This window comes from Heteronotia binoei, chromosome 1 (genome assembly GCF_032191835.1).
Source record: "Heteronotia binoei isolate CCM8104 ecotype False Entrance Well chromosome 1, APGP_CSIRO_Hbin_v1, whole genome shotgun sequence".
In the NCBI taxonomy this organism is placed as follows: Eukaryota; Metazoa; Chordata; class Lepidosauria; order Squamata; family Gekkonidae; genus Heteronotia; species Heteronotia binoei.
Window position 1 is genome coordinate 269,332,658 of NC_083223.1, and position 27,336 is coordinate 269,359,993.

The 27,336-nt window shown below is 49.5% G+C and overlaps 1 protein-coding gene across 1 annotated transcript in view; it reads right to left on the reverse strand.

Annotated features, from left to right (window-relative positions):
- Positions 1-467: 467 nt before the first annotated feature.
- Positions 468-27,336, reverse strand: part of NPR1 (natriuretic peptide receptor 1) — a 96,366-nt gene continuing 69,497 nt past the window's right edge. Inside the window, 13 exon segments of the mRNA XM_060255633.1 lie at positions 468-555; positions 6,815-6,906; positions 8,335-8,412; positions 8,415-8,432; positions 10,979-11,084; positions 11,086-11,154; positions 12,424-12,492; positions 14,556-14,679; positions 16,183-16,329; positions 18,057-18,225; positions 22,642-22,797; positions 24,345-24,504; positions 26,244-26,315. Of these exon segments, the coding sequence (XP_060111616.1) occupies positions 493-555; positions 6,815-6,906; positions 8,335-8,412; positions 8,415-8,432; positions 10,979-11,084; positions 11,086-11,154; positions 12,424-12,492; positions 14,556-14,679; positions 16,183-16,329; positions 18,057-18,225; positions 22,642-22,797; positions 24,345-24,504; positions 26,244-26,315 (1,323 nt within the window). The 3' untranslated portion in view covers positions 468-492.

Here is a 27,336-nt window from a genome sequence, read left to right on the forward strand (position 1 = left end):
AACAATACGCTGTGGCTAAGAGCCACTGATGGACCTCTGCTCTGACATTAGGCACCAGGTCCCAGTCACGGCGGCCCAAAGAGGGATGGGGGTCCAGAGTTCATGGGGACAGAGACAAAATACTACATCGAGGGGAGAGGAATCGCCTTCCGCTTGGAACGGACAACAAAGTCTTGACAGTGCGAGAAAGCGACGTGCGGATTTGGCCGCTCTCGAACGCCGCCTTGGCCCCGACTGAATGATGCCGAGTCTTGAAGATCCAGTGTTAGATCCCGGCTGTGTGTTGCTGGCGACCCGTGCGGGAGTCCCGGGCGATGGGCGGGGCCAAAAGTATAGGGTTCTGGGGGCTCAGTCCGGAATCCCCGTCGCTGGCCTAACTCAGAGCCGAGGGTTCCCTGAATAGTCTTTGGTGGATCAGCTGTGAAGCAGTCACAGACGTTTGCCGGAAAGCAAGAGAATGGGGTCTCCGGGCTGAAGGTATCCAACTCTTTGTCAACCCCGGGTGCTGCTGACCCGCTCCGACAGCAGCCAGTAGGTCCTCATTTTGCCTTTGCCCTGTGGGGAGAAGGGGATGGCCAAATCGTTAAGAGAGAGCCACGTCCTGGCTGCAATACAAAAGCATGCAAAAAAAGGATCCCAAAAATACTCCCTCTAAGCCAGGGGTGTCAAACGCCTGTTTGGTGTAGTGGTGAAGTGTGCGGGGGCTCTTATCTGGGAGAACCGGGTTGGATTCCCCACTCCTCCACCTGCAGCTGCTGGGATGGCCTTGGGTCAGCCATAGCTCTGGCAGGGGTTGTCCTTGAAAGGGCAGCTGCCGTGAGAGCCCTCTCCAGCCCCACCCACCTCACAGGGTGTCTGTTGTGGGAGGGCACACTCCCTCTTCCCCCACCCCTGCCAAAAAAGTGATCCACTAGCTGGGCCGGAACTCCAGAAGCCTGAGAGCCAGTTTGGTGTAGTGGTTAAGTGCACAGACTCTTATCTTTCGTATGCTCTAAGCAGACTTCATCAGACAAAACTGGAATGGCAAGTCATCTTTAAATAGAGAGAATGTGGGCAGTGAGTTGGCATGGAGAGTCATGGGAGTGTTTTTAGCCGATTAAAAGAATCACAAATTGGGGTCTGTGTTTGTTTGTTAGTGTTGCTAACTGGGCTGTAACAACAGTGGAGGGTGATAAAAAAGCAGACTGATGTCATAGGTGTGAAGTGCCATAAATCTGGGTGTCATTCTGGCTTAGTTAGTTGTGGCTTTAAATGGAGGGCATTAGTATCTCAAGAGGTTATTATAACATCATTATAGTTTGCCATTAGAAAAAAAGAATACGTTAAAATACAGTGGAAGATGGGTTAGTATATGTAATGAGATAAACAGCCAATATCCCTATTGAGCCGGTTTGGTGTAGTGGTTAAGTGTGCAGACTTTTATCTGGGAGAACCGGGTTTGATTCCCCACTCCTCCACTTGCACCTGCTAGCATGGCCTTGGGTCAGCCATAGCTCTGGCAGAGGTTGTCCTTGAAAGGGCAGCTGCTGTAAGAGCTCTCTCAGCCACACCCACCTCACAGGGTGTCTGTTGTGGGGGGAGGAAATGTAGGAGATTGTAAGCCACTCTGAGACTCTGTCTTTGAAAGGGCAGCTTCTGAGAGAGTTCTCTGCCCCACTTACATCACAGGGTGTCTGTTGTGGGGGGGGGGAGGTAAAGGAGGTTGTAAGCCGCTATGAGACTCTGTCCTTGAAAGGGCAGCTGCTGTGAGAGCCCTCTCAGCCCCACCCTCCTCACAGGGTGTTTGTTGTGGGGAGAGCTATACAGGAGATTGTAAACCGCTCTGAGTCTGTGATTCAGGGAGAACGTCGGGGTATAAATGTGCAGTCGTCTTCTTCTCCTATCAGGCTCCCAACAACTTGCTTCCTTGTGTGTAACAGCTTCCTTTGCCAGGCGTACTCAATCGCACAGGAGCTACAGAGCAAAACCTCAGTTTTCTCCATTGGCTGAGGCTCCTCCTCCTCCTCCTGGTCCACCAGGGAGGGAGGGAAAGCGCCAGAGCTTCCTTGGCCCCGTTCCCTGGATCCCGTGGGAGAGGCACAAAGAAAGCACCTTTAAGACCAACAAATGCTAACGTTTTAAGCATGTTTTATTTTAAGGTTTCGTTTTTTCAAATAAAAGATCTTTAGTCGTGTTTGTCTGTGTCCTTTATAAAGCTTATATCTCTGCTACCTCATCGTAAAGAGGTAGGCACGTGGCCTGGCCTGACACAGCCCAGCCTGGCCCAACAAGGTCTCCTTTAGGTCAGATCTGGCCCTCGGGAGTTCGACACCCCTGCATTAAGAGGTTGCCGTTGGCTGCCTCTGCGTAACAACCCTGGACTCCCTTGGGGGTCTCCCATTCAGGCGCTACCGAGGGCTGACCCTGCTTAGCTTCTGAGCTCCGAAAAGATCGAGCCAGCCTACGACATCCAGGTCAAGGAAGGAGACCTCCGGGTGTAGTTTGCCGTTGCCTGCCTCTGCATAGAGCCAGCTTGGTGTAGTGGTGAAGTGCGCGGGACTCTTATCTGGGAGAACCGGGTTTGATTCCCCCACTCCTCCGCTTGCAACTGCTGGGATGGCCTTGGGTCAGCCGTAGCTCTCGCAGAGGTTGTCCTTGAAAGGGCAGCTGCTGTCAGAGCTCTCTCAGCCCCACCTACCTCACAAGGTGTCTGTTGTGGGGGTGGGAAGGTAAAGGAGATTGTAAGTGGACTCTTATCTGGGAGAGCCAGGTTTGATTCCCCACTCCTCCACTTGCACCTGCTGGAATGGCGTTGGGTCAGCCACAGCTTTCGTCAGGGCTTTATTTTTGCAGAAAAAGTCCATCAGGAACTCATTTGCATATTAGGCCACACCCCCTGACAGGAAGCCAGCTGGGACTGTGTTCCTGCTCAAAAAAAGCCCTGTTAGGCCACACACCCGTGATGTAGCCAATCCTCCTGGAGCGAGTAGGCCCTGTACTAAGAGCCCTGTGAGCTCTTAAAGGATTGGCTACATCAGGGGTGTGTGGCCCAGGGCTGGAATTCTAGCAGGAGCTGCTTTGCATATTAGGCCACGCCCCCCCAATGTAGCCAACCCCCCTGGAGCTTACAGTAGGCCCTGTACGATGAGCCCTGTAAGCTCTTGGAGGATTGGCTACATCAGGGGTGTGTGGCCCAGGGGTGGAATTCTTGCAGGAGCTCCTTTGCATATTAGGCCATGCCCCCACCGATGTAGCCAATCCTCCTGGAGCTTACAGTAGGCCCTGAAAGAAGAGCCCTGTAAGCTCTTGAAGGATTGGATACATCAGGGAGGTGTGTGGCCTAATATACAAAGGAGCTCCTGATACAAAAAGCCCTCTTAGGCCACACAGCCCTGATACAGTCAATTTTCCTGGAGCTTACAGTAGGCCCTGCACTAAGAGCCCTGTAAGCTCTTAGAGGATTGGCTACCTCAGGGGTGTGTGGCCCAGGGGTGGAATTCTAAAAGGAGCTACTTTGCATATTAGGCCATGCCTCCCCTGATGTAGCCAATCCTCCTGGAGCTTACAGTAGGCCCCGTAAGAAGAGCCCTGTAAACTCTTGAAGGATTGGCTACATCAGAAGTGTGTGGCCTAAGATACAAAGGAGTACCTGCTAAAAAAAAAAAAAAGAAGGCCCTGACAATACCGACACAATTTCGACAGGGCTGGAAGGAACCAAATGCCAACCAAGGCAGCTTTTACGCCGCCGGTTAAAAAGCCGGGAGTGAATTGCCGCTGCTGCTTCCCTTTCCGCCTATTAAAAAGCACAAATTAAAAGGCTTGCTTTAAAATTAATTGGCTTAATCCTGCTTGCTTCTTCCCTTCCCCCTCACGCTCCTCTGCCCACAGTTCTGCTGAGAGCTCGCAAAGGTTCTGCTGAGAGCTCGCAAAGGCTGCAGCCGGCGGTCGCAACCCCAGAGCTGGAGCCCCGGCCACAGGCAGACAAAGGGGAGGATGGAACTGGATGTGCCGTCCTCAAAACCGTAGTCTCCAGGGAGACATCTGGAGCAACAAGCGGATTGTAGGGAAGGAGCAGCAAGGAAGAGGGAGGGGCGTCTGCTATTTCCGGTGCAGGCTAATTCTCCCTGGCCAATACCCTTCCCTCTCTCGCCTCCTGGATAAAGCAGTAGACAAGTGCACCTTAAAGACCAACTAAGTCTTATTCGGAATAAAGCAGTAGACAAGTGCACCTTAAAGACCAACTAAGTCTTATTCGGAATAAAGCAGTAAAGATTGTGCACCTTTAAGACCAACTAAGTCTTATTCAGAATAAAGCAGTAGACGTGCACCTTTAAGACCAACTAATTAAGACCACGAAAGGTTTGGTATGGCATGGTAACTAAGTTTTATTCAGAATGTAAGCTTTCGTATGCTCTTAAAGCAGACTTCATCAGACAAAATGGGAACGGGAAGCAGCAATTCTTAATGTAAGCGGGCCGTGTAGAATCATGGGGATGTTTTTAGCAGATTAAAAGAATCGCAAATAGGGATCTGTGTTTGTCAGTGTTAGGACAAAGTTTGTTAGTGTCCTAACAGTAACAAACACAGATCCCTATTTGCGATTCTTTTAATCTGCTAAAAACATCCCCATGATTCTACACGGCCCACTTGTATTAAGGATTGCTGCTTGCCATTCCCATTTGTCTGATGAAGTCTGCTTTAAGAGCATCCGAAAGCTTACATTCCGAATAAAACTTCGTTGGCCTTAAAGGTGCACTTGTCTACCGCTTTGTTCTATTGCTTCAGACCAATACGGCTGCCTACTGGGTTTTATTCAGAACGTACGCTTTCGTATGCTCTAAGCAGACCTCATCAGACAAAACTGGAATGGCAAGTCATCTTTAAATAGAGAGAATGTGGGCAGTGAGTTGGCATGGAGAGTCATGGGAGTGTTTTTAGCCGATTAAAAGAATCACAAATTGGGGTCTGTGTTTGTTTGTTAGTGTTGCTAACTGGGCTGGAACAACAGTGGAGGGTGATAAAAAAACAGATTGATGTCATAGGTGTGAAGTGCCATAAATCTGGGTGTCATTCTGGCTTCGTTAGTTGTGGCTTTAAATGGAGGGCATTAGTATCTCAAGAGGTTTTTATACATCATTATAGTTTGCCATTAGGAAAAAAGAATACATTAAAATATAGTGGGAGATGGGTTAGTATATGTAATGAGATAAACAGCCAATATCCCTATTGAGCTGGTTTGGTGTAGTGGTTAAGTGTGCGGACTCTTATCTGGGAGAACCGGGTTTGATTCCCCACTCCTCCACTTGCACCTGCTGGAATGGCCTTGGGTCAGCCATAGCTCTGGCAGAGGTTGTCCTTGAAAGGGCAGCTGCTTGTGAGAGCCCTCTCCAGCCCCACCCACCTCACAGGGTGTCTGTTGTGGGGGAGGAAGGTAAAGGAGATTGTGAGCCGCTCTGAGACTCTTTGGAGTGGAGGGCGGGATATAAATCCAATATCTTCAAAATCTTCTTCTATTTGAGTATGTCAATACAAAAAACCAAAATATTCTGATACACTGTTCTAAAAGAGAAATACATTCTAGTTTGCCATTAGAGAAAAAAGCGTACATTAAAATATAGTGGGAGATGGATTAGTATATGTAATGTGATAAACAGCCCATATATCCTCCTGGATGTTTTTCCTTGAGAGCTCCATGCCCGGCTGGGTAGGAAATATACCAAACTATCACAGGGTTTTGCAGGAGAGCCGGTTTGGTGTAGTGGTTAAATGCGCAGACTCTTATCTGGGACAACCAGGTTTGATTCTCCACTCCTCTACTTGCAGCTGCAGGAATGGCCTTGGGTCAGTCATAGCTCTCGCAGAGTTGTCCTAGAAAGGGCAGCTGCTGCATGAGCTCTCTCAACCCCACCTACCTCACAGGGTGTCTGTTATTTTCCCATTTTTTGGTGAGAGGAAATCTTAGAAAGTTTGTCAAATCTTAAGAGTTCATTGAAATTATCGCAGGCGGTTCTAAACAGGGGTTGTTTTGTAGAAAAATAGGTGGTGGAGCTCATCCAGGGATTACCATGCAGCTGCACATACTATTCAATGGACAAGGAGGTTGAACTCTCAGGTGGTGGAGGAGGAACGCTCAGAAAGGTTCAGGAGCTATGCTCCTGTGAGCTCCCACTGAATCTGAGACCTGGGTTCGAACAATCAAACCAGAAGCAATTAATTTGGGTGTAGGGTAAAAAAAGAAAGAGCAAAATGAAATTTAGAGGTTTCAGAGCTCCTGCCCAAAATGACTGGGCTAGAGAGAGCAACGGAGGCAAGGAGAGGTAGCTGAGAAGGGGGAGGCAGGGAAAGACAAAAGGAAGCTTAAAGAGGAGTGTCAAGATCCTTTGCCATGTTAATGTTTTACCCTCTTGCTGTTCTGTGCTGAAACACCTGCTATGCTACTGGGAAAACAAAAGTATTTAGGCCCTCTAACACTGTCTATCCTTCAAGGACAGCACAATCTGTTGGGAGTGTTTCGCTAACGAATACTGTGATGTGAGAACGTCTGCCTTGGAACAATTCGGTGTTTTAACCTTCTCTCGCGCCAGAAAGTCAGGCATGCATGTAACGGCTAACTGCTTCCATACATATTCGCTCACCTGCATCCCGCCTTAATTTTGCCACTGCCTTGCCAGTGGTACTATCCTGTCTTACAATAAATACTAATCCTGATGAAATGGAGAGTTGTTGTTATTGACGATAGCCATAGACCTGTCAAGGAGGACATATTACTAATTGGAAGAAGTCGAGACGTCGGGGTGTGCGAGCAAGGAACGAGGCGGCCCCAACTCCCACGCACCTTCATCTCCACATCGCCGCGGGCCTCCAGTTCAAAGCAGCCAAACTCCTCCAGGATGGATTTGGTGGCCCCCGAGAGATGGATCTTCAGGGCTGGAATGTCCAGAGGAACAATTAGCATATCTGTACGGTTGGTGATGGACCCTGTCAGTTTCACCCATCTCTTGGTCTTTCACGTAAGCCTGTCAGGAGCCTCCCTCTCCTCGCAGGCTATTCTGTGCCCCTGGAATCTTTCTGAACGTAAGGCCTGCAAAGCCCAAACTGCCAAATTTAGGGTTGCCAAGTCCAATTCAAGAAATACCTGGGGACTTTGGGGGTGGAGCCAGGAGACACTGGAGGTGAAGCCAGGACCAAGGTTGTGACAAGCACGGTTGAACTCCAAAGGGAGTTCTGGCCATAATTTAAAGGGACTGCACACCTTTTAAATGCCTTCCTCCATTGGAAATAATGAAGGATAGGGGCATCTTCTATTGGGGGCTCATAGAATTTAACCCCCCAGTCCAATCCTTTTGAAACTTGGGGGGTATTTTGAGGAGAGGCATTGGACACTATGCTGCAAATATGGTGCCCCTAGCCAAATAACAGCCCCCTTCTCTGAGCCCCAGATACCCATGGATCCATTCTCCATTATCTCCTATGGGAATCAGTCTCCACAGAGAATAATGGAGTACCTAGAAGACATTCCCCCCCCCCTGCTTTCTAATAACCCTGAAGCAGGGGGAGGGCCTCAAACCGGGGGATCCCCTGCCCTCACCTGGAGATTAGCGAAACTATAGGATCTTAGCATATACGGTAGTTGTGTAAATAAAAAAACTGCTAAGAGACGCCATAAATTTTAAACAACAAGGCAGTGTAATGTAGAGGTCAGTGGTGTACTGACAAAACTTGCACAAAGAACATCAAAGAGAGAGCTTGTAGCAAAAAACCCGTAGAAGACAATTCAAAAGCAGTCTTTCCAATCACCAAGGAGTGCTAACAGTCCAGTATTTAGTTCATGGAACTAAAGAAGCTCTTCCAAAGACGTCTGTTCTAGATATCAAGACGTTTCATCCGTCTTTCTTCAGTTTGGAGGCTGATTTATCACTGGAATCCAATCTTTACAATACATTCGCAGGAGACCAACAAGGTTCAGAACATGTCTGTAAGATTTCCAGGTTCCTGATATCTAGATTTCCAGGTTCTTGATACCTAGAACAGACGTCTTTGGAAGGGCTTCTTTTAGTTCCATGAACTAAATACTGGACTGTTGTCGCTCCTTTGTTATTGGAAAGACTGCTTTTGAATTGTCTTCTGTTTATGTTATTTGCTACATGCTTTCTGTTTGAAGTTCTATGTGCAAGCTTTGCCAGTACACCACTGACCTCTACATTACACTGTCTTGTTGCTTAAAATTAATGGTGTCTTTTAGTGGTTTTTTTTTAATTCCCACTTACCTGGGGATTGGCAACCCTAGCCTAATTAATGCTGACCGCCACAGATGGGGTCTCATCACCCCCCGTTCCTGCAAATGCTGCCGCTCACCTTCTCCGTTGGATTCCATTCGGGAGGCTGTGTTTACCGTGTCCCCGAAGAGGCAGTAGCGAGGCATCTTTAGGCCACAACACCTGCGCAGACCGGACCTGGAGGGGAGAATGTAATAGGGGAAGAAAGACAAGTCAAGAAGCAGTTCTCACCCTCTTCCTCTACGCTCCCTGTTACCAGGATCCGGTTCTCTTTGCTTTTGAAATTGCTTACAGTACATCTGGATAACATCAGGGGTGGGTGAAGAAGAAGAAGAAATTGGATTTATATCCCACCCTCCACTCCGAAGAGTCTCAGAGCGGCTCACAATCTCCTTTACCTTCCTCCCCCACAACAGACACCCTGTGAGGTGGGTGGGGCTGGAGAGGGCTCTCACAGCAGCTGCCCTTTCAAGGACAACCTCTGCCAGAGCTGTGGCTGACCCAAGAGGTGGAGAAGCACACAGGAGGGATATAGAATCATAGGGTTGAAGGGACCCTCCAGGGTCATCTAGTCCAGCCCCCTGCACAATGCAGGAAACTCACAAACACCTCCCACCAAATTCACAGGATCTTCATTGCTGTCAGATGGCCATCCAGCCTCTGTTGAAAAACCTCCAAGGAAGGAGAGCCCACCACCTCCCGAGGAAGCCTGTTCCACTGGGGAACCGCTCTAACGGTCAGCAGGTGCAAGTGGAGGAGTGGGGAATCAAACCTGGTTCTCCCAGATAAGAGTCCGCACACTTAACCACTACACCAAACTGGCTCTCACCACTACACCAAACTGGGTGGCCTAATATGTTGAAGAGCTCCTGCTACAAAATGAGCCCGGCAAAGAGGTATTCCTTTCCTAGGGTGGCCAACCTCCAGGTGGGGCCTGGAGATCTCTCAGAATTACAGCTCATCTCCAGGCAACGGAGATCAGTTCCCCCAGAGAAAACGGCTGCTTTGCAGGCGTTGCGCTCCAGTAGTCGAAATCTGCTGGTGATCGCTGGCCCGAAAGAGGTCTGGATGTCCCCAACAAGGGCAGGGCTTTCTCAGTCCTGGCCCCGACTTGGTGGAATGCTCTGCCAGAAGGCATCAGGGCCCTGCGGGATCTTTTACAGTTTGGTGTAGTGGTTAAGTGTGTGGACTCTTGTCTGGGAGAACTGGGAGCCAGTTTGGTGTAGTGGTTAAGTGTGCCTTTGAAGTCATGAGCCCTGACGAGGAGGAGCTGGAAGGGTTAACGGACCTGGAAGAGTTGCCAGCCAGTTCCTCAGCTGAACAAACAGCAGCTGGCCCATCAATCACTCTCCAGGCACCAGTGTCAGCTGTTGACAATCAGTCTCCTCCGAGCGCTCCTCCTCCCATCTCAAGAGTTCAAAGCAGGCTCCGGAAAGAACTTTCAGAGCAAAGACATGAGGCACGCCGATGCTTCCGATCTCTCAGCCCTGAGTTCTAGCAGAGTCACTGCCACCCACCCCCTCTTGCAATTTAACTATAAGTGAATGCTATTTAACTAGAAGTGAAATAAAATGCTGAGATACATTCTGCTTCTCCATCTTGTGCGCCTGGAAGAGAGAGGGGGAGGAGGAAGGAAATGGAAGGAAGTTGCCTTCTCTAAAGAGTATTGATGTACACTTCAAAGGGAACCAAGTTTGATTCCCCGCTCCTGCACTTGCAGCTGGCTGAAATGACCTTGGGTTAGCCATAGCTCTGGCAGGAGTTCTCCTTGAAAGGGCTGCTGCTGTGAGAGCCCTCTCTAGCCCCACCCACCTCACAGGGTGCCTGTTGTGGGAGGGAAGATACAGGAGATTGTAGGTTGCTCTGAGACTCTGTCCTTGAAAGGGTAGCTGCTGTGAGAGCCCTCTCAGCCCCACCCACCTCACAGGGGTGTCTGTTGTGGAAGGGGAAGATACAGGAGATTGTGAGCTGTTCTGAGTCTCTGATTCAGGGAGAAGGACGGGGTATACGTCTGCAGTCTTCTTCTTAGGCAGATATGTTCCACCAAGCCTTTGCATAAGGGACAGCGATGGTTGCCATCCTGGCACCTTTAACTCTCCACCCCTTCTTGGCGGATCCCCTCACCCCTGATGTGATCCAATAACTGAATAAGAGCACTTTAAAGATGCCATCAGGGTTTGTAATTTTTAGTGGATGCAAGCCAGAGAACAGACTTGTCGCTTCCACAAGGGAAGCTATATGGGAGTCTCAATCAGCCTGCTCCCTGGGTGGCAGTGAGTCTGCTAGAACTCAGGGCTGAGAGATCGGAAGCATCGGTGTGCCTCATGTCTTTGCTCTGAAAGTTCTTTCCGGAGCCTGCTTTGAACTCTTTTGATGGGAGGAAGAGAGCTTGGAGGAGATTGATTGTCAACAGCTGACACTGGTGCCTGGAGAGTGATCGATGGGCCAGCTGCTGTTTGTTCAGCTGAGGAACTGGCTGGCAACTCTTCCAGGTCTGTTAACCCTTCCAGCTCCTCCTCGTCAGGGCTCATGACAGTAACTGATTTTACTGTTGTACATCGCCCTGAGCCTGGCGCTGGCCAAGATAGGGCGATTCATCAAATATAATAAATAATAATAATTATCCCAGGAAGGTCCTTCGCCTTCCCTAACGTGCCCTCCCTCCCCGGCCTCCACCCCAGAGTTGACAACCCTCTCCTCAGATGGCCTCCCTAGCCTCTCACCGCTGTGGATCCCAATCCGCAGCTTTAGTTGTTGTTCGGGCCGGTGGCGGATTTTGAAATTGCGGACGGCTTCGAGGAGCGCCAGTGACATGCGTGACACTTCTCGGGGCGTGCAGTCTGCCGTTGCGCACCGGCAGGCCTGAAACCACCATGTAGGCATCTCCGATGGTCTCCACCTGGGAAGAGCAAGAGGTGGAGAAGCACACAGGAGGGATATAGAATCATAGGGTTGGAAGGGACCCTCCAGGGTCATCTAGTCCAGCCCCCTGCACAATGCAGGAAACTCACAAACCCCTCCCACCAAATTCACAGGATCTTCATTGCTGTCAGGTGGCCGTCTAGCCTCTGTTGAAAACCTCCAAGGAAGGAGAGCCCACCACCTCCGAGGAAGCCTGTTCCGCTGAGGAACTGCTCTAACGGTCAGGAAGTTCTTCCTAAGGTTGAGCCGGAAACTCTTTTGATTAAAGTTCAATCCATTGGTTCTGGCCCTGCCTTCAGGGGCCACAAAAAACAATTCCACCCCATCCTCTATAGGACAGCCCTTCAAGTACTTGAAGATGGTGATCGTATCACCTCTCAGCCGCCTCCTCTCTAGGCTAAAACGTGCCCAGCTCCTTCAACCTTTCTTCATAGGACCTGGTCTCCAGACCCCTCACCATCTTCGTCGTCCTCCTTTGGACCCGTTCCAGCTTGTCTGTATCCTTCTTAAAATGTGATACGCCAAACTGAACACAATCAGGCTTCAGATTCAGCAGGAGCTCACAGGAGCACAGCTCCTGAACCTTTCTGAGGGTTGTTCCTCTTCCTCCCCACCTACCTTGTCCATTGAATAGGAGGTGCAGCTGCATAACAATTCCTGGATTAGGAGAGCGAGCAGCCAGCCAGCCACCAGGGGCTTTGCCACACCCCCAGCAGCCCTCATTAACCCCTGGAGAAGCCCACCCCCACCCTTTCTCCACTTCTTATTTGATTTTGGGTGGCGGGTGGCTTGCTGGCCTTTGACTGGCGGGGCAGCCAAGGAGAGCCCCTGGTGAGCAAAGCCTGCTTGGACTGGCTGGATCTCTAGCCAGCCCAAGCAGGCCTCGCTCGCCCGGGGCTCTCCTTTCTTGCATCAGGTTGCTTTTGGCTGGGAGGGCGACATATACTTATGAGTTATGCTTATGAGCTCCCCCCCCTATTTCTCTGCAAAACAACCCCTGAACATAATACTGCAGGTGAAGTCTAACCAGAGCAGAGTAAAGCGATACCATCACTTCACATGATCTGGACACTATACTTCTATTAACACAGTCCCAAAATTGCACTTGCCTTTTTAGCCGCCACATCACACTGTTGACTCATGTTAAGTGCCACCTGCAAATCCTGCCCACACGGAGGGGGGAGGGGGTCAGCTGCTGGTCTCTACTGACATCTCCCCCCAAGCTGGCCAGTATCAGAACCCTTACCTTGTAGACATCAAAGTTATCAATGATGGCATCAAAACAGGTATACAGGTCATTAAGCAGTGTCACCACCTGGAGAGAAAAAAGGAAGAATCGTGTTTATTCGCAGGGGAGGGAGGAATTCTGCATCTCAGATTCCGCAACAAGAAAGGCTGGATTCTGCAACCTGAATGAATGGCATCAACTCTTGTTTTGCACAGCTGCTTCTGAATTCCCTCCCCCCTCATTTCATTGGCGTAATTTATTCTGCTAAGTGAGTTCATCTCTGTGTTACAAAACATGGCGCAGTTTAGCGGGTAACGGTGGACTCTGAACAGAGAGATCTGGGTTCAAATCACCCACACCCTCAGTGTGGTATTGGACTACTCTCCCTCTGTCAGCCTAATCTACTTCACAGTGTTGTTGTGAGGATGAAATCCAATTCCTCTGGAATGTTATCCTATTTATCTAGCGAGAAGTCTCTTTCTTTCTTTCTTCTTTCTTTCTTTCTTTCTTTCTTTTTCTTTCTTTCTTTCTTCTCTCTCTCTCTTTTTCTCCCTCTCTCTTTCTCTCTTTTTCTTTCTCTCTCTCTCTCCCCCCCCTCACTCTCTTTCGATTCATAAAAAACCAAATTCTTCAGTGTTTCTCTACAATCTGCAAACACTGCCCTTTCAAAGGAGCAGCAACGGATGTCTAATTATCGTCTTATGGATAAGCCGCTCTGAGTCACTGATTCAGAGAGAAGGGCAGGGTATAAATCTGCAGTTCTTCTTCCCCCTCATTTTATCCTCACAACCCTGCGAGGTAGGTATTGTGCTTGCCACACCTTGCTCCTGGCTCCACCCCCAAAGTCCCCAGATATTTTTTGAATTGGACCTATGTGAAAGCGACTGTAGTTGTCTTTCTCCATTACCTTTCTCCATTACCAGTTTGGTGTAGTGGTTAAGTGTGCGGACTCTTATCTGGGAGAACCGGGTTTGATTCCCCACTCTTCCACTTGCACCTGCTGAAATGGCCTTGGGGTCAGCCATAGCTCTGGCAGAGGTTGTCCTTGAAAGGGCAGCTGCTGTGAGAGCCCTCTCCAGCCCCACCCACCTCACAGGGTGTCTGTTGTGGGGGAGGAAGATAAAGGAGATTGTGAGCCGCTCTGAGACTCTTCGGAGTGGAGGGCGGGATATAAATCCATATCTTCTTCTTCTTCTTCTTACCCGCTGTGATCCTTTTGCTTTTGGCCAAATTACCCAAACAATCCCCATTTGCTGTCCCTACTCTCACAACACATTCCTCATTTCCCTGGCTGCCGGGCCTCCCCATCTGCGTTGCCCCGGAGACTTGCTCCAGTACCCAAGTTACCTTTGTCGGCTGTTGTCCCGGTTACCTGAAAAGCCGCGGCGGGTAACCTAGGTTACCTTGCATGCCCTGGCTTTGCTAGCCCTCGGTTACCCAATTCATTCTGTCTCCATCAACTTTGGAGATCCGTAAGGACTGAGTCCCCATTGACTGAGGGTGTTTTTACACTGACAGTTTGTTGCTCTCTTTCTCCGCATTGGAAACTCACCAATGCAGCGATAGAGAGTCACAAACTGTCAGTGCACTGGAAACTCACCTTTTACATTACCTAACGTTCTCACAACTGTTCTGCATCGTTGCTGTCCGAAGCATCTACATTTGTTTTGGTGAGATGAGTTTTGGAGCTGCTGCTGCTGCAACATTTTTCTCCACACTAGTTTTGATCTGGTCTTTTCTCTACAGGCGTTTCAAGCTTGTATGGTAGAAGTTTTCCTCCGTTTTAAAAGACTCCTCCAAAAGCCACCACAAGGTGTAGTAATTTGCATGAGAACTGACAGCACTTGAAATTTTTACATATCATTGCTTGCCTCGTCTAGTAATTTAAATTTGTATTGTTTTCAGTGTCTAGTGTCCTGGCCCCACTGATGGCCCTCCTGGTGGCACCTGGTCTTTTTTGGCCACTGTGTGACACAGAATGTTGGACTGGATGGGCCATTGGGCCTGATCCAACATGGCTTCTCTGATGTTCTTATGTTATCCAGGGTTCATCTAGTACTACCCCTGGCAGAGTGCTGGGAACCGGTGGCCTATCACCCCCCCTGCTGTAGTAACAACCTCAGCAGCGTCCTCCCCTGCCCCGCCATTACCTGCATTGGCGTGCTTTCTGCCGACAGCGCCGTGAAACCCACGATGTCGCTGAAGTAGATGGTGACGCTGTCAAAGGCCTCGGCCTGCACCGTCTCGCCACGTTTCAGCTGCTCTGCCACCGAGCTGTTTGGAAGGTCAGGTTGTCACAGTTTGGCCGGCAGCAGGCCTCAGATTCAGCAGGAGCTCACAGAAGAGCAGCTACTGAACCCTTTTGAGGGTTCCCCCTCCTCCTCTCCACCTATCTTGTCCATTGAATAGTAGGTGCAGCTGCATAACAATCCCTGGACAGTGGCGGACTGGGTCTAAAAATATTGGGGGCCCACCCACAACTATAAGGCTATCATTTATTTTTCATAAGAAATACATTTTTTCAAAAATACATCAGTGGAAAAAAGGCTGTAAGGTTGTGAAAGCAATGTCACCCCAGAGTAGGAAAACGACTGGTGCTTGCACAGGGGACTACCTTGACCTTTGAATAATACTGGAACTTCTATTATATTTTCAAGCTACTAAAAGGGCAATTAATATTTTTAACATTAAAACTTCTGTGAAATAAATGTGGTATACCAGTAATTATATTAACGATTACATTACTAATTATAGAATTATATTACAATTATATATTAGTAATTACAGTGTACAGATATTGTACAGTGTACAGATATTGTAGTAATTACAGTGTACAGATATTGTATGCAGCAGCTTTTAAATGTAAATAGGGAATGCATTTTCTCCAGGGGAGCTGGTCTCTGCCAGCTGGAGATCAGTCGTAAAAGCGGGAGATCCCCAGGCCCCACCTGGAGGCTGGCAACCCTAAATACAATGTCAATTTTAGTTGCATGACAGCAATAATATTGGAAGAGCCCCGTGGCGCAGAATGGGAAAGCTGCAGTACTGCAGTCGGAGCCCTCTGCTCACGACCTGAGTTCGATCCCAGCGGAAGCTGGTTCAGGTAGCCGGCTCCAGGTTGACTCAGCCTTCCATCCTTTCGAGGTCGGTCAAATGAGTGCCTAGTTTGCTGGGGGGAAAGTGTAGATGACTGGGGAAGGCAGTGGCAAACCACCCCGTCAAAAGTCTGCCCTGAAAACATTGTGAAAGCAATGTCGCCCCAGAGTCAGAAACGACTGGTGCTTGCACAGGGGACTACCTTGACCTTTTAATATATTGGAACTTCTATTATATTTTCAAGCTACTAAAAGTCCCTTCCAACTCTCCACCACTACTAGGGGTCGTGGTGGTGGAGGGTGGTCTGGGCAACTCTAACTGCCAATAAATAAAAACTATATTAAGTCAAATGCAGTCTGAAATAAAACTGTCTTTAACTGCCTCCCAAATATAAAAAAAACGAGAGGGACAGATGCATTTCTCATGGGAAGTTGTTCCATAATGGTGGGGGCTGCCACTGAAAAGGGCCCTTCTTGTGTGCCCACCATGTGAGCATCTTAGATGGATGGAACAATCGGGAGGGCCTTTCCCTGGGATCATTTCCTGGGCAGGAATTTTTATGGGAGAAGAAGATCCTTCAGATGCCCTGCGAGGGCCTTAAAGGACAAAACTGACATCCTGAATTCAGATCAGGAGAGGATTGGAAACTGGGGTAATTGCTGCAGTGGGGAGCAGACTCACTGGGGCAGTATCTGGTACAGTAGGGCCTCGGCCTTGCGCTTCTCCTCCAGGTACGCCTGCGTGCGCTCTTCCACCAGCTCCTCCAGGTTGTTGGCATACTGCTCCATGCGCGACAGCAGCGTGTCCAAGAGGTTGCTGCTGCTCTCCCTGTGGAGGAGACATTCAAAAGGTGAACAGAGCATGAATGGAGACACAGGGACCGGGAGAGGGGTGCGTGCTAAGGGCCTAGGCCACGGGTGGCCAAACTGTGGCTTGGGAGCCACATGCGGCTAATTCACACATGTTGTGTGTGCTTGAAACTCCCACTGCCCCATTGGCCGGCTTGGAGAAGGCATCTGTCTCTTAAACCCCTTCTCCAAGCCAAGCCAGCTGGAAGCTTGGAGAATGCATTTGAAGTTAAGGTTGCTTTATTTTGACATCTCCTTCCCCCCTCCTTTCCCCATCACCATCGCCCTTTGACACTGACCGTGAATAATAGGTCAAGTATGGGTTTTGTTAAAACCACAAAAGATATTCTAATCATCAACAGGTTTGATACTTTGACATCACCATCACCCTTTGACATTGCCCTTTGGAGCCCTTTGACATCACCATCGCCCTTTGACTGCCCTTTGGAGCCCTTTGACACTACCCTTTGGAGCCCTTTGACATCACCTTTAGGAGCCCCTTTGACATCACCCTTAGGAGCCCTTTAACACTGCCCTTTGGAGCCCTTTGACATTGCCCTTTGGAGCCCTTTAACACTGCCCTTTGGAGCCCTTTGACATTGCCCTTTGGAGCCCTTTGACATTGCCCTTTGGAGCCCTTTAACACTGCCCTTTGGAGCCCTTTGATATTGCCCTTTGGAGCCCTTTGACATTGCCCTTTGGAGCCCTTGATATTGCCCTTTGGAGCCCTTTAACACTGCCCTTTGGAGCCCTTTAACACTGCCCTTTGGAGCCCTTTGACATTGCCCTTTGGAGCCCTTTGACATTGCCCTTTGGAGCCTTTAACACTGCCCTTTGGAGCCCTTTAACACTGCCCTTTGGAGCCCTTTGATATTGCCCTTTGGAGCCCTTTAACACTGCCCTTTGGAGCCCTTTAACACTGCCCTTTGGAGCCCTTTGACATTGCCCTTTGGAGCCCTTTAACACTGCCCTTTGGAGCCCTTTGACATTGCCCTTTGGAGCCCTTTGACATTGCCCTTTGGAGCCCTTTAACACTGCCCTTTGGAGCCCTTTAACACTGCCCTTTGGAGCCCTTTAACACTGCCCTTTGGAGCCCTTTGACATCGCCCTTTGGAGCCCTTTGACATCGTCCTTTGGAGCCCTTTGACATTGCCCTTAGGAGCCCTTTGACATTGCCCTTTGGAGTCCTTCGACATCGCCCTTTGGAGCCCGCTGACATCATCCTTTGGAGCCCTTTGACATTGCCCTTTGGAGCCCTTTGACACTGCTCTTTGGAGCCCTTTGACACTGCCCTTTGGAGCCCTTTGACATTGCCCTTAGGAGCCCTTTAACACTGCCCTTTGGAGCCCTTTAACACTGCCCTTTGGAGCCCTTTAACACTGCCCTTTGGAGCCCTTTAACACTGCCCTTTGGAGCCCTTTGACATTGCCCTTTGGAGTCCTTTGACATTGCCCTTTGGATTCCTTTGACATCGCCCTTTGGAGCCCTTTGACATCGCCCTTTGGCAGCCGCTTGAAAGCTGTTGTCATCCTGGGACTGCAGAGCTCTTTTTACATCCCCAGAACAGCTAGAGGAATTGCTTGGAACCCCTAAGCAGAATGCCATTAATTCTGCAACAATATCATACTGCTCATTTGAATTAGTACCCATTCTTGAAAAAGGTGGCTGCAGATAAGTCAGGTAGAGCTCACGGGAACTGGTGCTTACTTGTTGAACTTCCGCAGCATGCCTTTGATGTGGTGGAAGTCGGGGCGTTCCTGGGGGTCTTCCGCCCAACAGCGCTGCATGAGGGCCACCACATCCTCAAGGTTGTAGCCCAAGTTGGCGGAAGGGCGGAAGGGGGGGCACTCCCCACTCTTGACTCGCTCGATGATCTCTGAAGGTGACGGGATAAGGACAGCGGCTGTGAACAGTAGCTCAAGTACGTTCCTTGCATGGATTTCATTAGAACAACCACAAAAGATGCGTTAATTGTCAACAGGTGTGATACTTCTGCTAATTGCAAAAAAAACAAATTAGTTCATTCCTTGCTAAACTGCGAAATTATCTTATTGCAACTGCAGGGATTTATGAAGAAGCAGAACTTACCAGATTTTAAATTCCTTAGACTATAGCCTCTTTATTGAGAAAAAGCGTTTGAAACAACTAGATATTGAAAATCTCCAGTATATGTTTAAAACAGACATAAGAACATAAGAGAAGCCATGCTGGATCAGGCCAACGGCCCATCAAGTCCAACACTCTGTGTCACACAGTGGCAAAAATGTTATATACACACATACACTGTGGCTAATAGCCACTGATGGACCTGTGCTCCATATTTTTATCTAAACCCCTCTTGAAGGTGGCTATACTTGTGGCCGCCACCACCTCCTGTGGCAGTGAATTCCACATGTTAATCACCCTTTGGGTGAAGAAGTACTTCCTTTTATCCGTTTTAACCTGTCTGCTCAGCAATTTCATCGAATGCCCACGAGTTCTTGTATTGTGAGAAAAGGAGAAAAGTACTTCTTTCTCTACTTTCTCCATCCCATGCATTATCTTGTAAACCTCTATCATGTCACCCCGCAGTCGACGTTTCTCCAAGCTAAAGAGTCCCAAGCGTTTCAACCTTTCTTCATAGGGAAAGTGCTCCAGCCCTTTAATCATTCTAGTTGCCCTTCTCTGCACCTTCTCTAATGCTATAATATCCTTTTTGAGGTGCGGCGACCAGAACTGCACACAGTACTCCAAATGAGACCGCACCATCGATTTATACAGGGGCATTATGATACTGGCTGATTTGTTTTCAATTCCCTTCCTAATAATTCCCAGCATGGCGTTGGCCTTTTTTATTGCAAACGCACACTGTCTTGACACTTTCAGTGAGTTATCTATCATGACCCCAAGATCTCTCTCTTGGTCAGTCTCTGCCAGTTCACACCCCATCAACTTGTATTTGTAGCTGGGATTCTTAGCCCCAATGTGCATTACTTTGCATATCTTAGTTAAAATGCTATATTTTTATTACTGTCTGACTATTAATCTATAACTATTGTACTATACTCACGGCCGGCTCACCCACTCGGCAAACTAGGAGGCTGCCTAGAGCACTGGGAAAGTGGGAATGCAAAATTGGGCTCCCCCCCCACCGGTGCCTCAGGCAAGCGCCTAGTTTGCCTGCCTCAGCCGGCCACCACCACTGCTGCCAGCCCCTCCTTTCCCCTCCCTTCACCGCCACCGCCCGCCCCTCCTTTACCTTCCCTTCCTCGCCCCGCTGCGATCACAGCCCGCCATGCAGCGAGGACAGCAGCACCCCCCTTCCCCCCCCCCCGCGCTTTCAGAGCCCGCGGCACCTGGGCCCTGCTGGACCAATGCACCGTGAATCTTCGCTTTAGAAGCATGGGACTAGGGTTGCCAATCCCCAGGTGGGGGCAGGGGATCCCCCGGTTTGGAGGCCCTCCCCCCGCTTCAGGGTCATCAGAAAGCGGGAGGGGGGAGGGAAATGTCTGCTGGGAACTCTGTTATTCCCTATGGAGATTTATTCCCATAGAAAATCATGGCGAATTGATCTGCGGGTATCTGGGGCTCTGGGGGGGGGGATGTTTTTGGGGGTAGAGGCACCAGATTTTCAGTATAGCATTTAGTGCCTGTCCCCAAAATACACCCCAAGTTTCAAAGAGATTGATTCAGGGGGTCCAATTCTATGAGCCCCAAAAGAAGGTGCCCCTATCCTTCATTATTTCCTATGGAAGGAAGGCATTTTAAAAGGTGTGCGGTGCCTTTTCAAGGAAAACCCCTACGAGAGCTATGGCTGACCCAAGGCCATTCCAGCAGCTGCAAGTAGAGAAGTGGGGAATCAAACCCGGTTCTCAAAGATATGAGCCCGCACACTTAACCACCGCACCAAAGAAGAAGAGTTGGACTTATACCCTGCTCTCCACTTGGAGTCTCAGAGCAGCTTACAATCTCCTTCCCATCCTCTCCCCACAACAGACGTCAAGAACAGCTCTGAGAGAACTGTGACTGACTCAAGGTCACTCAGCTGGCTGGATGTGGAGATGCAGTGGGGAATCAAACCCACTTCTCCAAATTAGAGTCTGCTCTTCTTAACCACTACACCAAACTGGGTATCAGGGCACTTGCTGCTGCGGTCATCTGAAGACACCTGTAGGGAGAGGGTGTCGGGAAGAGAGGCTTTGTAGGGTTGCAAGAGCAGCCCTAGATTTTGGCTGGGCCAGGTGGTGTTGATCGGGTTGCCAGCCTCCAGGTGGGGTCTGGCAATCTCCCTGAATTTCAGCCGATCTCCAGAAAACACCGATCAGTTCCCCTGAAGAAAATGGCTGCTTCGGAGGGTGGATTCTATGGTATGATACCCTGCTGAGGTTCTTCTCATCCTCAGAGCCAGTTTGGTGTAGTGGTTAAGGGTGCGGACTCTGATCTGGGAGAACCGGGTTTGATTCCCCACTCCTCCACTTGCACCTGCTGGAATGGCCTTGGGTCAGCCATAGCTCTGGCAGAGGTTGTCCTTGAATGGGCAGCTGCTGTGGGAGCCCTCTCCAGCCCCACCCACCTCACAGGGTGTCTGTTGTGGGGGAGGAAGGTAAAGGAGATTGTGAGCTGCTCTGAGACTCTTCGGAGTGGAGGGCGGGATATAAATCCAATATCTTCATCTACCTCACAGGGTGTCTGTTGTGGGGGAGGAAGGTAAAGGAGATTGTGAGCCACTCTGAGACTCTTCGGAGTGGAGGGCAGGATATAAATCCAATATCTTCATCTACCTCACAGGGTGTCTGTTGTGGGGGAGGAAGGTAAAGGAGATTGTGAGCCGCTCTGAGACTCTTCAGAGTGGAGGGCGGAATATAAATCCAATATCTTCATCTACCTCACAGGGTGTCTGTTGTGGGGGAGGAAGGTAAAGGAGATTGTGAGCCGCTCTGAGACTCTTCGGAGTGGAGGGCGGAATATAAATCCAATATCTTCATCTACCTCACAGGGTGTCTGTTGTGGGGGAGGAAGGTAAAGGAGATTGTGAGCCGCTCTGAGACTCTTCGGAGTGGAGGGCGGAATATAAGTCCAATATCTTCATCTACCTCACAGGGTGTCTGTTGTGGGGGAGGAAGGGAAAGGAGATTGTGAGCCGCTCTGAGACTCTTCGGAGTGGAGGGCGGGATATAAATCCAATGTCTTCATCTACCTCACAGGGTGTCTGTTGTGGGGGAGGAAGGGAAAGGAGATCATAGGCCGCTCTGAGACTCTGTCCTTGAAAGGGCAGCCTCTGTCAGAGCTCCCTCAGCCCCACCCACTTCACAGGGTGTCTGTTGTGGGGGAAGAAGATAAAGAAGATTGTGAGCCACTCTGAGGGTGTATTCACACTACACTAATACATTTTACGTCCAGATTTTTACTGTGTAAGAATAGCAAAAATCCGGGTGTAAAACGCATAAGTTAGTGTAGTGTGAATGTACCCTGAGATTCAGAGTACAGGGCTGGATATAAATCCAATATCATCATCATCATCTTCTTCTTCTTCTTGTTCCTGAAGCTTCATCTTCCCTGATCTCCAGGAATTTCTGGCCCAAAGGTGGTAACCCTACAGCAAACCTCGCCCCCCCCCCCATTCTTGCAAAGAAAGGGTAAAACTGTGGAATTGGCCCTGACCCGGATAGCCCAGGCAAGCCTGACCTTGTCAGATCTCAGAAGCTCAGCAGGTTCAACTCTGGCAAGTACTTGGATGGGAGACCTCTTTGGAATACCAGCAGTCGGGAGGGGGAGGCAGGCTTCATTCAGCTGCCTCCCTGAATATCCTCCAAGCCCCCAGTAGGGGTCAGTCACCAGAAGTCACCATGACTTCCAAGTACGTGTGCGTGCGCGCACACACACACATACACACGTACATAAAAATACAGGTTAGAACAGATAAAAGGAAGTCCTTCTTCACCCAAAGGGTGATGAACATTCACTGCCGCAGGAGGTGGCGGCAGCTGCAAGCATAGACAGTTTCAAGAGGGGATTGGATAAGCATTTGGAGCAGAGGTCCATGAGTGGCTATAATCCACAGTGTATTGTTGGAACTCTCTGTCTGGGGCAGCAATGCTCTGTATTCTTGGTACTTGGGGGGGGCACAGTGGGAGGGCTTCTAGCCCCACTGGTGGACCTCCTGATGGCACCTGGGGTTTTTTTGGCCACCGTGTGAGACAGAATGTTGGACTGGATGGGCCATTGGCCTGATCCAACATGGCTTCTCTTATGTTCTTAAGCCATCAGCATTTGAGGGACAGCTGAACTGGTCAACCTGCTTCCCAGATCTCACCTTTGGGGCTGAGGGCCATTCCTTCCACGTAGAAGACGCCGCTGCGCAGCGCGATCTCCTGCAGAATGACCCCGAAGCTGTAGACGTCGCCTTTCTGGGTGCCTCGAGGCAGGGGCAACTCCATCCGCAAGAGCTCAGGTGCCGTCCACAGTTTTTCTAGGAAGAAACGGAGTCAGTCAAGGCTCAGGCACCCACAGCCTGGCGGGGAGCAAGAAAGAGGCCAAGAGGTCCTGCTCAGGTATAAGCTTGCCGGCACATGAAAGCTTATGCCTTGAATAAAATATGATGGATCTTAAGGATCCCATGGGACTCCAACTTCATTCAACATAAACGGGCCTTGTGGAATGTTTGGTATTGCCAAGGCAGCAGGTATGCTCAGAGCTTCTCTTTTTTTGCAGAGAAAGCCCAGCAGGAACTTATTTGCATATTAGGTCACACCCCATGATGACACCATTGTTTCACACAGGGCTTTTTTTGTAGAAAAAGCCCAGTAGGAACTCATTTGCCTATTAGAACACACCCCCTGATGCCACCATTGTTTCACACAGGGCTTTTTTGTAGAAAAAGCCCAGCATGAACTCCTTAGCCTATTAGGCCACACCCACTGACACCACTGTTTTTTGTGAAGGGCTTTTTTGCAGAAAAGGTTCACCAGGAACTCATTTGCATATTAGGTCACACACCCTGATGCCACCATTGTTTCACACAGGGCTTTTTTTTGTAGAAAAAGCCCAGCATGAACTCATTTGCCTATTAGGTCACATCCCCCGACACCACTGTTTTTTGTGAAGGGCTTTTTTGCAGAAAAGGTTCAGCAGGAACTCATTTGCATATTAGGCCACACCCCCTGGCATCGGTATTGTTTTGTGCAGGGCTTTTATGTAGAAAAGGCCTGGCAGGAACTGATCTGCATGTTAGGCCACACCTCCTGACTGCTTCACACAAGGCTTTTTGTAGAAAAAGCTCAGAATGAACTCATTTGCATATCAGGCCACACCCCCTGATGTCACCATTCTTTCACACAGGGCTTTTTTAAATAAAAAAGGCCCAGCAGGGACTCATTTGCATATTAGGTCACACCTCTGACACCAAGCCAGCCAGAACTGCATTCCTGTGCTTTCCTGCTCAAAACAAAGCCCTGGCGATGCTCCTTAGAGAAAGAGATTGGATTTATACCCCACCCTTCACCGCCCAAGAGAGTCTCAGAGCAGCTTACAATCTCCTTTCCTTTTCCCTCCCACAACAGACTCCCTGTGAGGTAGGTGGGACTGAGAGAGCTCTGACAGAAACAGCTCTTTCCAGAACAGCCTCTGACAGAGTTACAACTGACCCAAGGTCACTCCGGCAGTTGTGTGTGGAGGAGTGGGGAATCAAACCTTGTTCTCCCAGATAACAATCTGCCCACTTAACCACTACACCAGACTATCAGTGGTTACAGCGTATTATTGGAACTCTGTTTGGGGCAGTGATGCTCTGTATTCTTGGTGCTTGGGGGGGACACAGTGGGAGGGCTTCTAGTGTCCTGGCCCCACTGGTGGACCTCCTGATGGCACCTGGGTTTTTTGGGCCACTGTGTGACACAGAGTGTTGGACTGGATGGGCCATTGGCCTGATCCAACATGGCTTCTCTGGCTCCAACATGGCTTCTCTAGAGCCAGGGTTCCCCCACCCACTCTCATTCTTCTCCCCGTCATGTTGCTCACTGGCAAACAGCGCGTGCGAGTCCTCCATATCAGGTGCCTGGCGGAAGCTCTCCAACCCGTAGTCCGTGATCTTCAGCACGAAGCGGCTGTCCACCACACAGTTGGAGGACTTCAGGTTGCCATGGGAGTGGATCGCGCAGCTATGGAGGAAGAGCATCCCCTGGGAAAAGGAGGGGGGAAGAACAAAGGGGGTCAAGGGGCTGAGTAAGGGTGGGCCTGGGGGTCTTGCACGGCCATGTAACATCTCAGCAGTTGGGGCAGCCTTCTGATCATGGGTGCCCATAAATGGAAGTCACTGCCGCAGGAAGCATTGGAGGTTACCAGCACAGACAGCTTCAAGAGGGGATTGGATAAGCATCTGGAGCAGAGGGTCCATCAGTGGCTATTAGCCACAATGTATTGTTGGAACTCTCTGTCTGGGGCAGTGATGCTCTGTATTCTTGGTGCTTGGGGGACAAGAGTGAGAGGGCTTCTAGTGTCCTGGCCCCACTGGTGGAACTCCTGATAGCACCTGGTTTTTTATGGCCACTGTGTGAGACAGAGTGTTGGACTGGATGGGCCATTGGCCTGATCCAACATGACTTCTCTTATGTTCTTTGGGCAGCCTCGTAAGTTCATGTACCCCCTTGTATACCTCGGAGGGTTGCCATAAATCGCAATGGAAAAGGTAGAGAAGGAGACAGAGAAGCCAGAGAAAGACACACTTTTCTCCCTTTCTTAAAATACAAGAACTTGTGGGCACTCCATGAAATTAATGAGCAGCAGTTTTAGAACAGATAAAAGGAAGTCCTTCACCCAAGGGTGGTTAGCACATGGAATTCACTGCCACAGGAGGTGGTGGCAGCTACAAGCATAGACAGCTTCAAGAGGGGATTGGATAAACATCTGGAGCAGAGCAGGGGTGAGATTCTAGCAGGAGCTTCTTTGCATATTAGGCCACACACCCCTGATGTAGCCAATCCTCCAAGAGCTTACAAGACTCTTTTTTGTAAGCTCCAGGAGGATTGGCTACACCAGGGGTGTGTGGCCTAATATGCAAAGGAGCTTCTGCTAGTATTCCACCCCTGGAGCAGAGATCCATGAGTGGCTCTTAACCACAAGGTACAGAGTAGGGGTGTCGAAATCACTTGTAATGAGGGCTGGATCTGACATAAATGAGATATAAACTTTATAAAAGACAGACAAACACAATTACAGGGTTTTTTTTTTTTTTAAATCTTAAAATAAAGCCTGCTTAGAACATTAGCACTCGTTGGTCTTAAAGGTGCTTTCTTTGTATCTCTCCCATGGGATCCAGAGAACTGGGCAAAAGAAGCTCTGGCTCTTTCCTTCCTTCCCCTTGGGACCAGGAGGGGGAGAAGCCTCAGCCAATAGATGGAAGAGAGGTTGTCTCTGTAGTTCTGCCTATGCGATTTAGAGAGCCCGGCGAAGCAAGCTCTCCCTCTCCCCCCTTCCTCCCCAAGGGAGGAGCTTCAGCCAATGGAGAAAACAGAGGTTTTACTCTGTCGCTCCTGTGCGATTGAGCAAGCCTGGCAAAGCAAGCTGTGATGCGAAGGAAGCAAGAGAGGGAGAAGGAAGGAGATGACAGCCAGTTGCTCGGGGGCCTGATAGGAGCCCTCTGGAGGCCTGATTCCGCCCCTGGGCCATATTTTTGACTCCTCAGGTAAAGAGGGAACACTGTCTAAGGCAGTGGTGCTGTGTCTTCTTGGTGCTTGGAGGGGGCAACAGTGGGAGGGCTTCTGGGGTTCTGGTCACGGTAATCAAGGTGGTACTCACAACTGCACAGCTGGCATAAAGCTATCCCTGACATGGAACGGTAAAGGGGAAGCGGCTGGTTTGGGGGTGCAGGAGATGGGGAGGTGATTGCAGGGGCGGGGGGAATGGAACCTGGTCCTTTACCTTGACGATGTCATTGGTGAGCGAATAGCGGAACATCCAATCCAAAGTGATGCTGTCGTTCTCCAGGATATCCTACCAGAAGGGTAGAAAGGGGAGAAGGGGTATGGCATATTTTTGGGAGATGCAGCCATCCCGGAGCAACAGCTGAGGGCTCCTCCCATCCTCCGCCATGCAATTCAATGTTGTGGGTCAACTTGCAAATTCAAAACCCAGAGATATTTTCAGGGTTTTTTGGTACAAAAAAGCCCAGCAGGGACTCATTTGCATATTAGGCCTCACCTCCTGACATCATTATTGTTTCACACAGGGCTTCTGTGCAGAAAAAGCCCAGCGGGGACTCAATTTGCATATTAGGCCACACCCCCTGACACCACCATTGTTTCACGCAGGGCTTTTTCTACAGTAGGGACTTATTTGCATATTAGGCCACACCCCCTGACACCACCATTTTTTCCACACAGGGCTTCTTTGCAGAAAAAGCTCAGCAGGGACTCATTTGCATATTAGGCCACACCTCCTGACATCACCATTGTTTCACACAGGGCTTTTTCTACAGCAGGGACTCATTTGCATATTAGGCCTCACCCCCTGACATCACCATTGTTTCACACAGGGCTTCTTTGCAGAAAAAACCCAGCAGGGACTCATTTGCATATTAGGCCACACCCCCTGACATCACCATTGTTTCACACAGGGCTTCTTTGCAGAAAAAACCCCAGCAGGGACTTATTTGCATATTAGGCCACACCCCTGACACCAAGCCAGCCAGAACTGTGTTCCTGTATGTTACTGCTAAAAAAAAAAAGCCCTGGATATTTTAAAAAACATCTTCAAAGATTGCAAACATGCCAGTGTTTAAACTTTGATCTCAAAGGACCACTGGTCTGATCCAGAAGGGCTTTTCTGATGATCTTATGATTTCAAGAGATTCTTTGTAATATATATATATATTTAATATATATATATATATTTAAAAGCTTACAGTTCCCTTTCTCCAATTTTTAAAGGACAAATATTGAGAAATAATTCCGCTTCACCCATCCCGTTCTGTTTTGGGTTTTCCTTTCCAGGGAACCCGAGTTCCAAAAAAGAA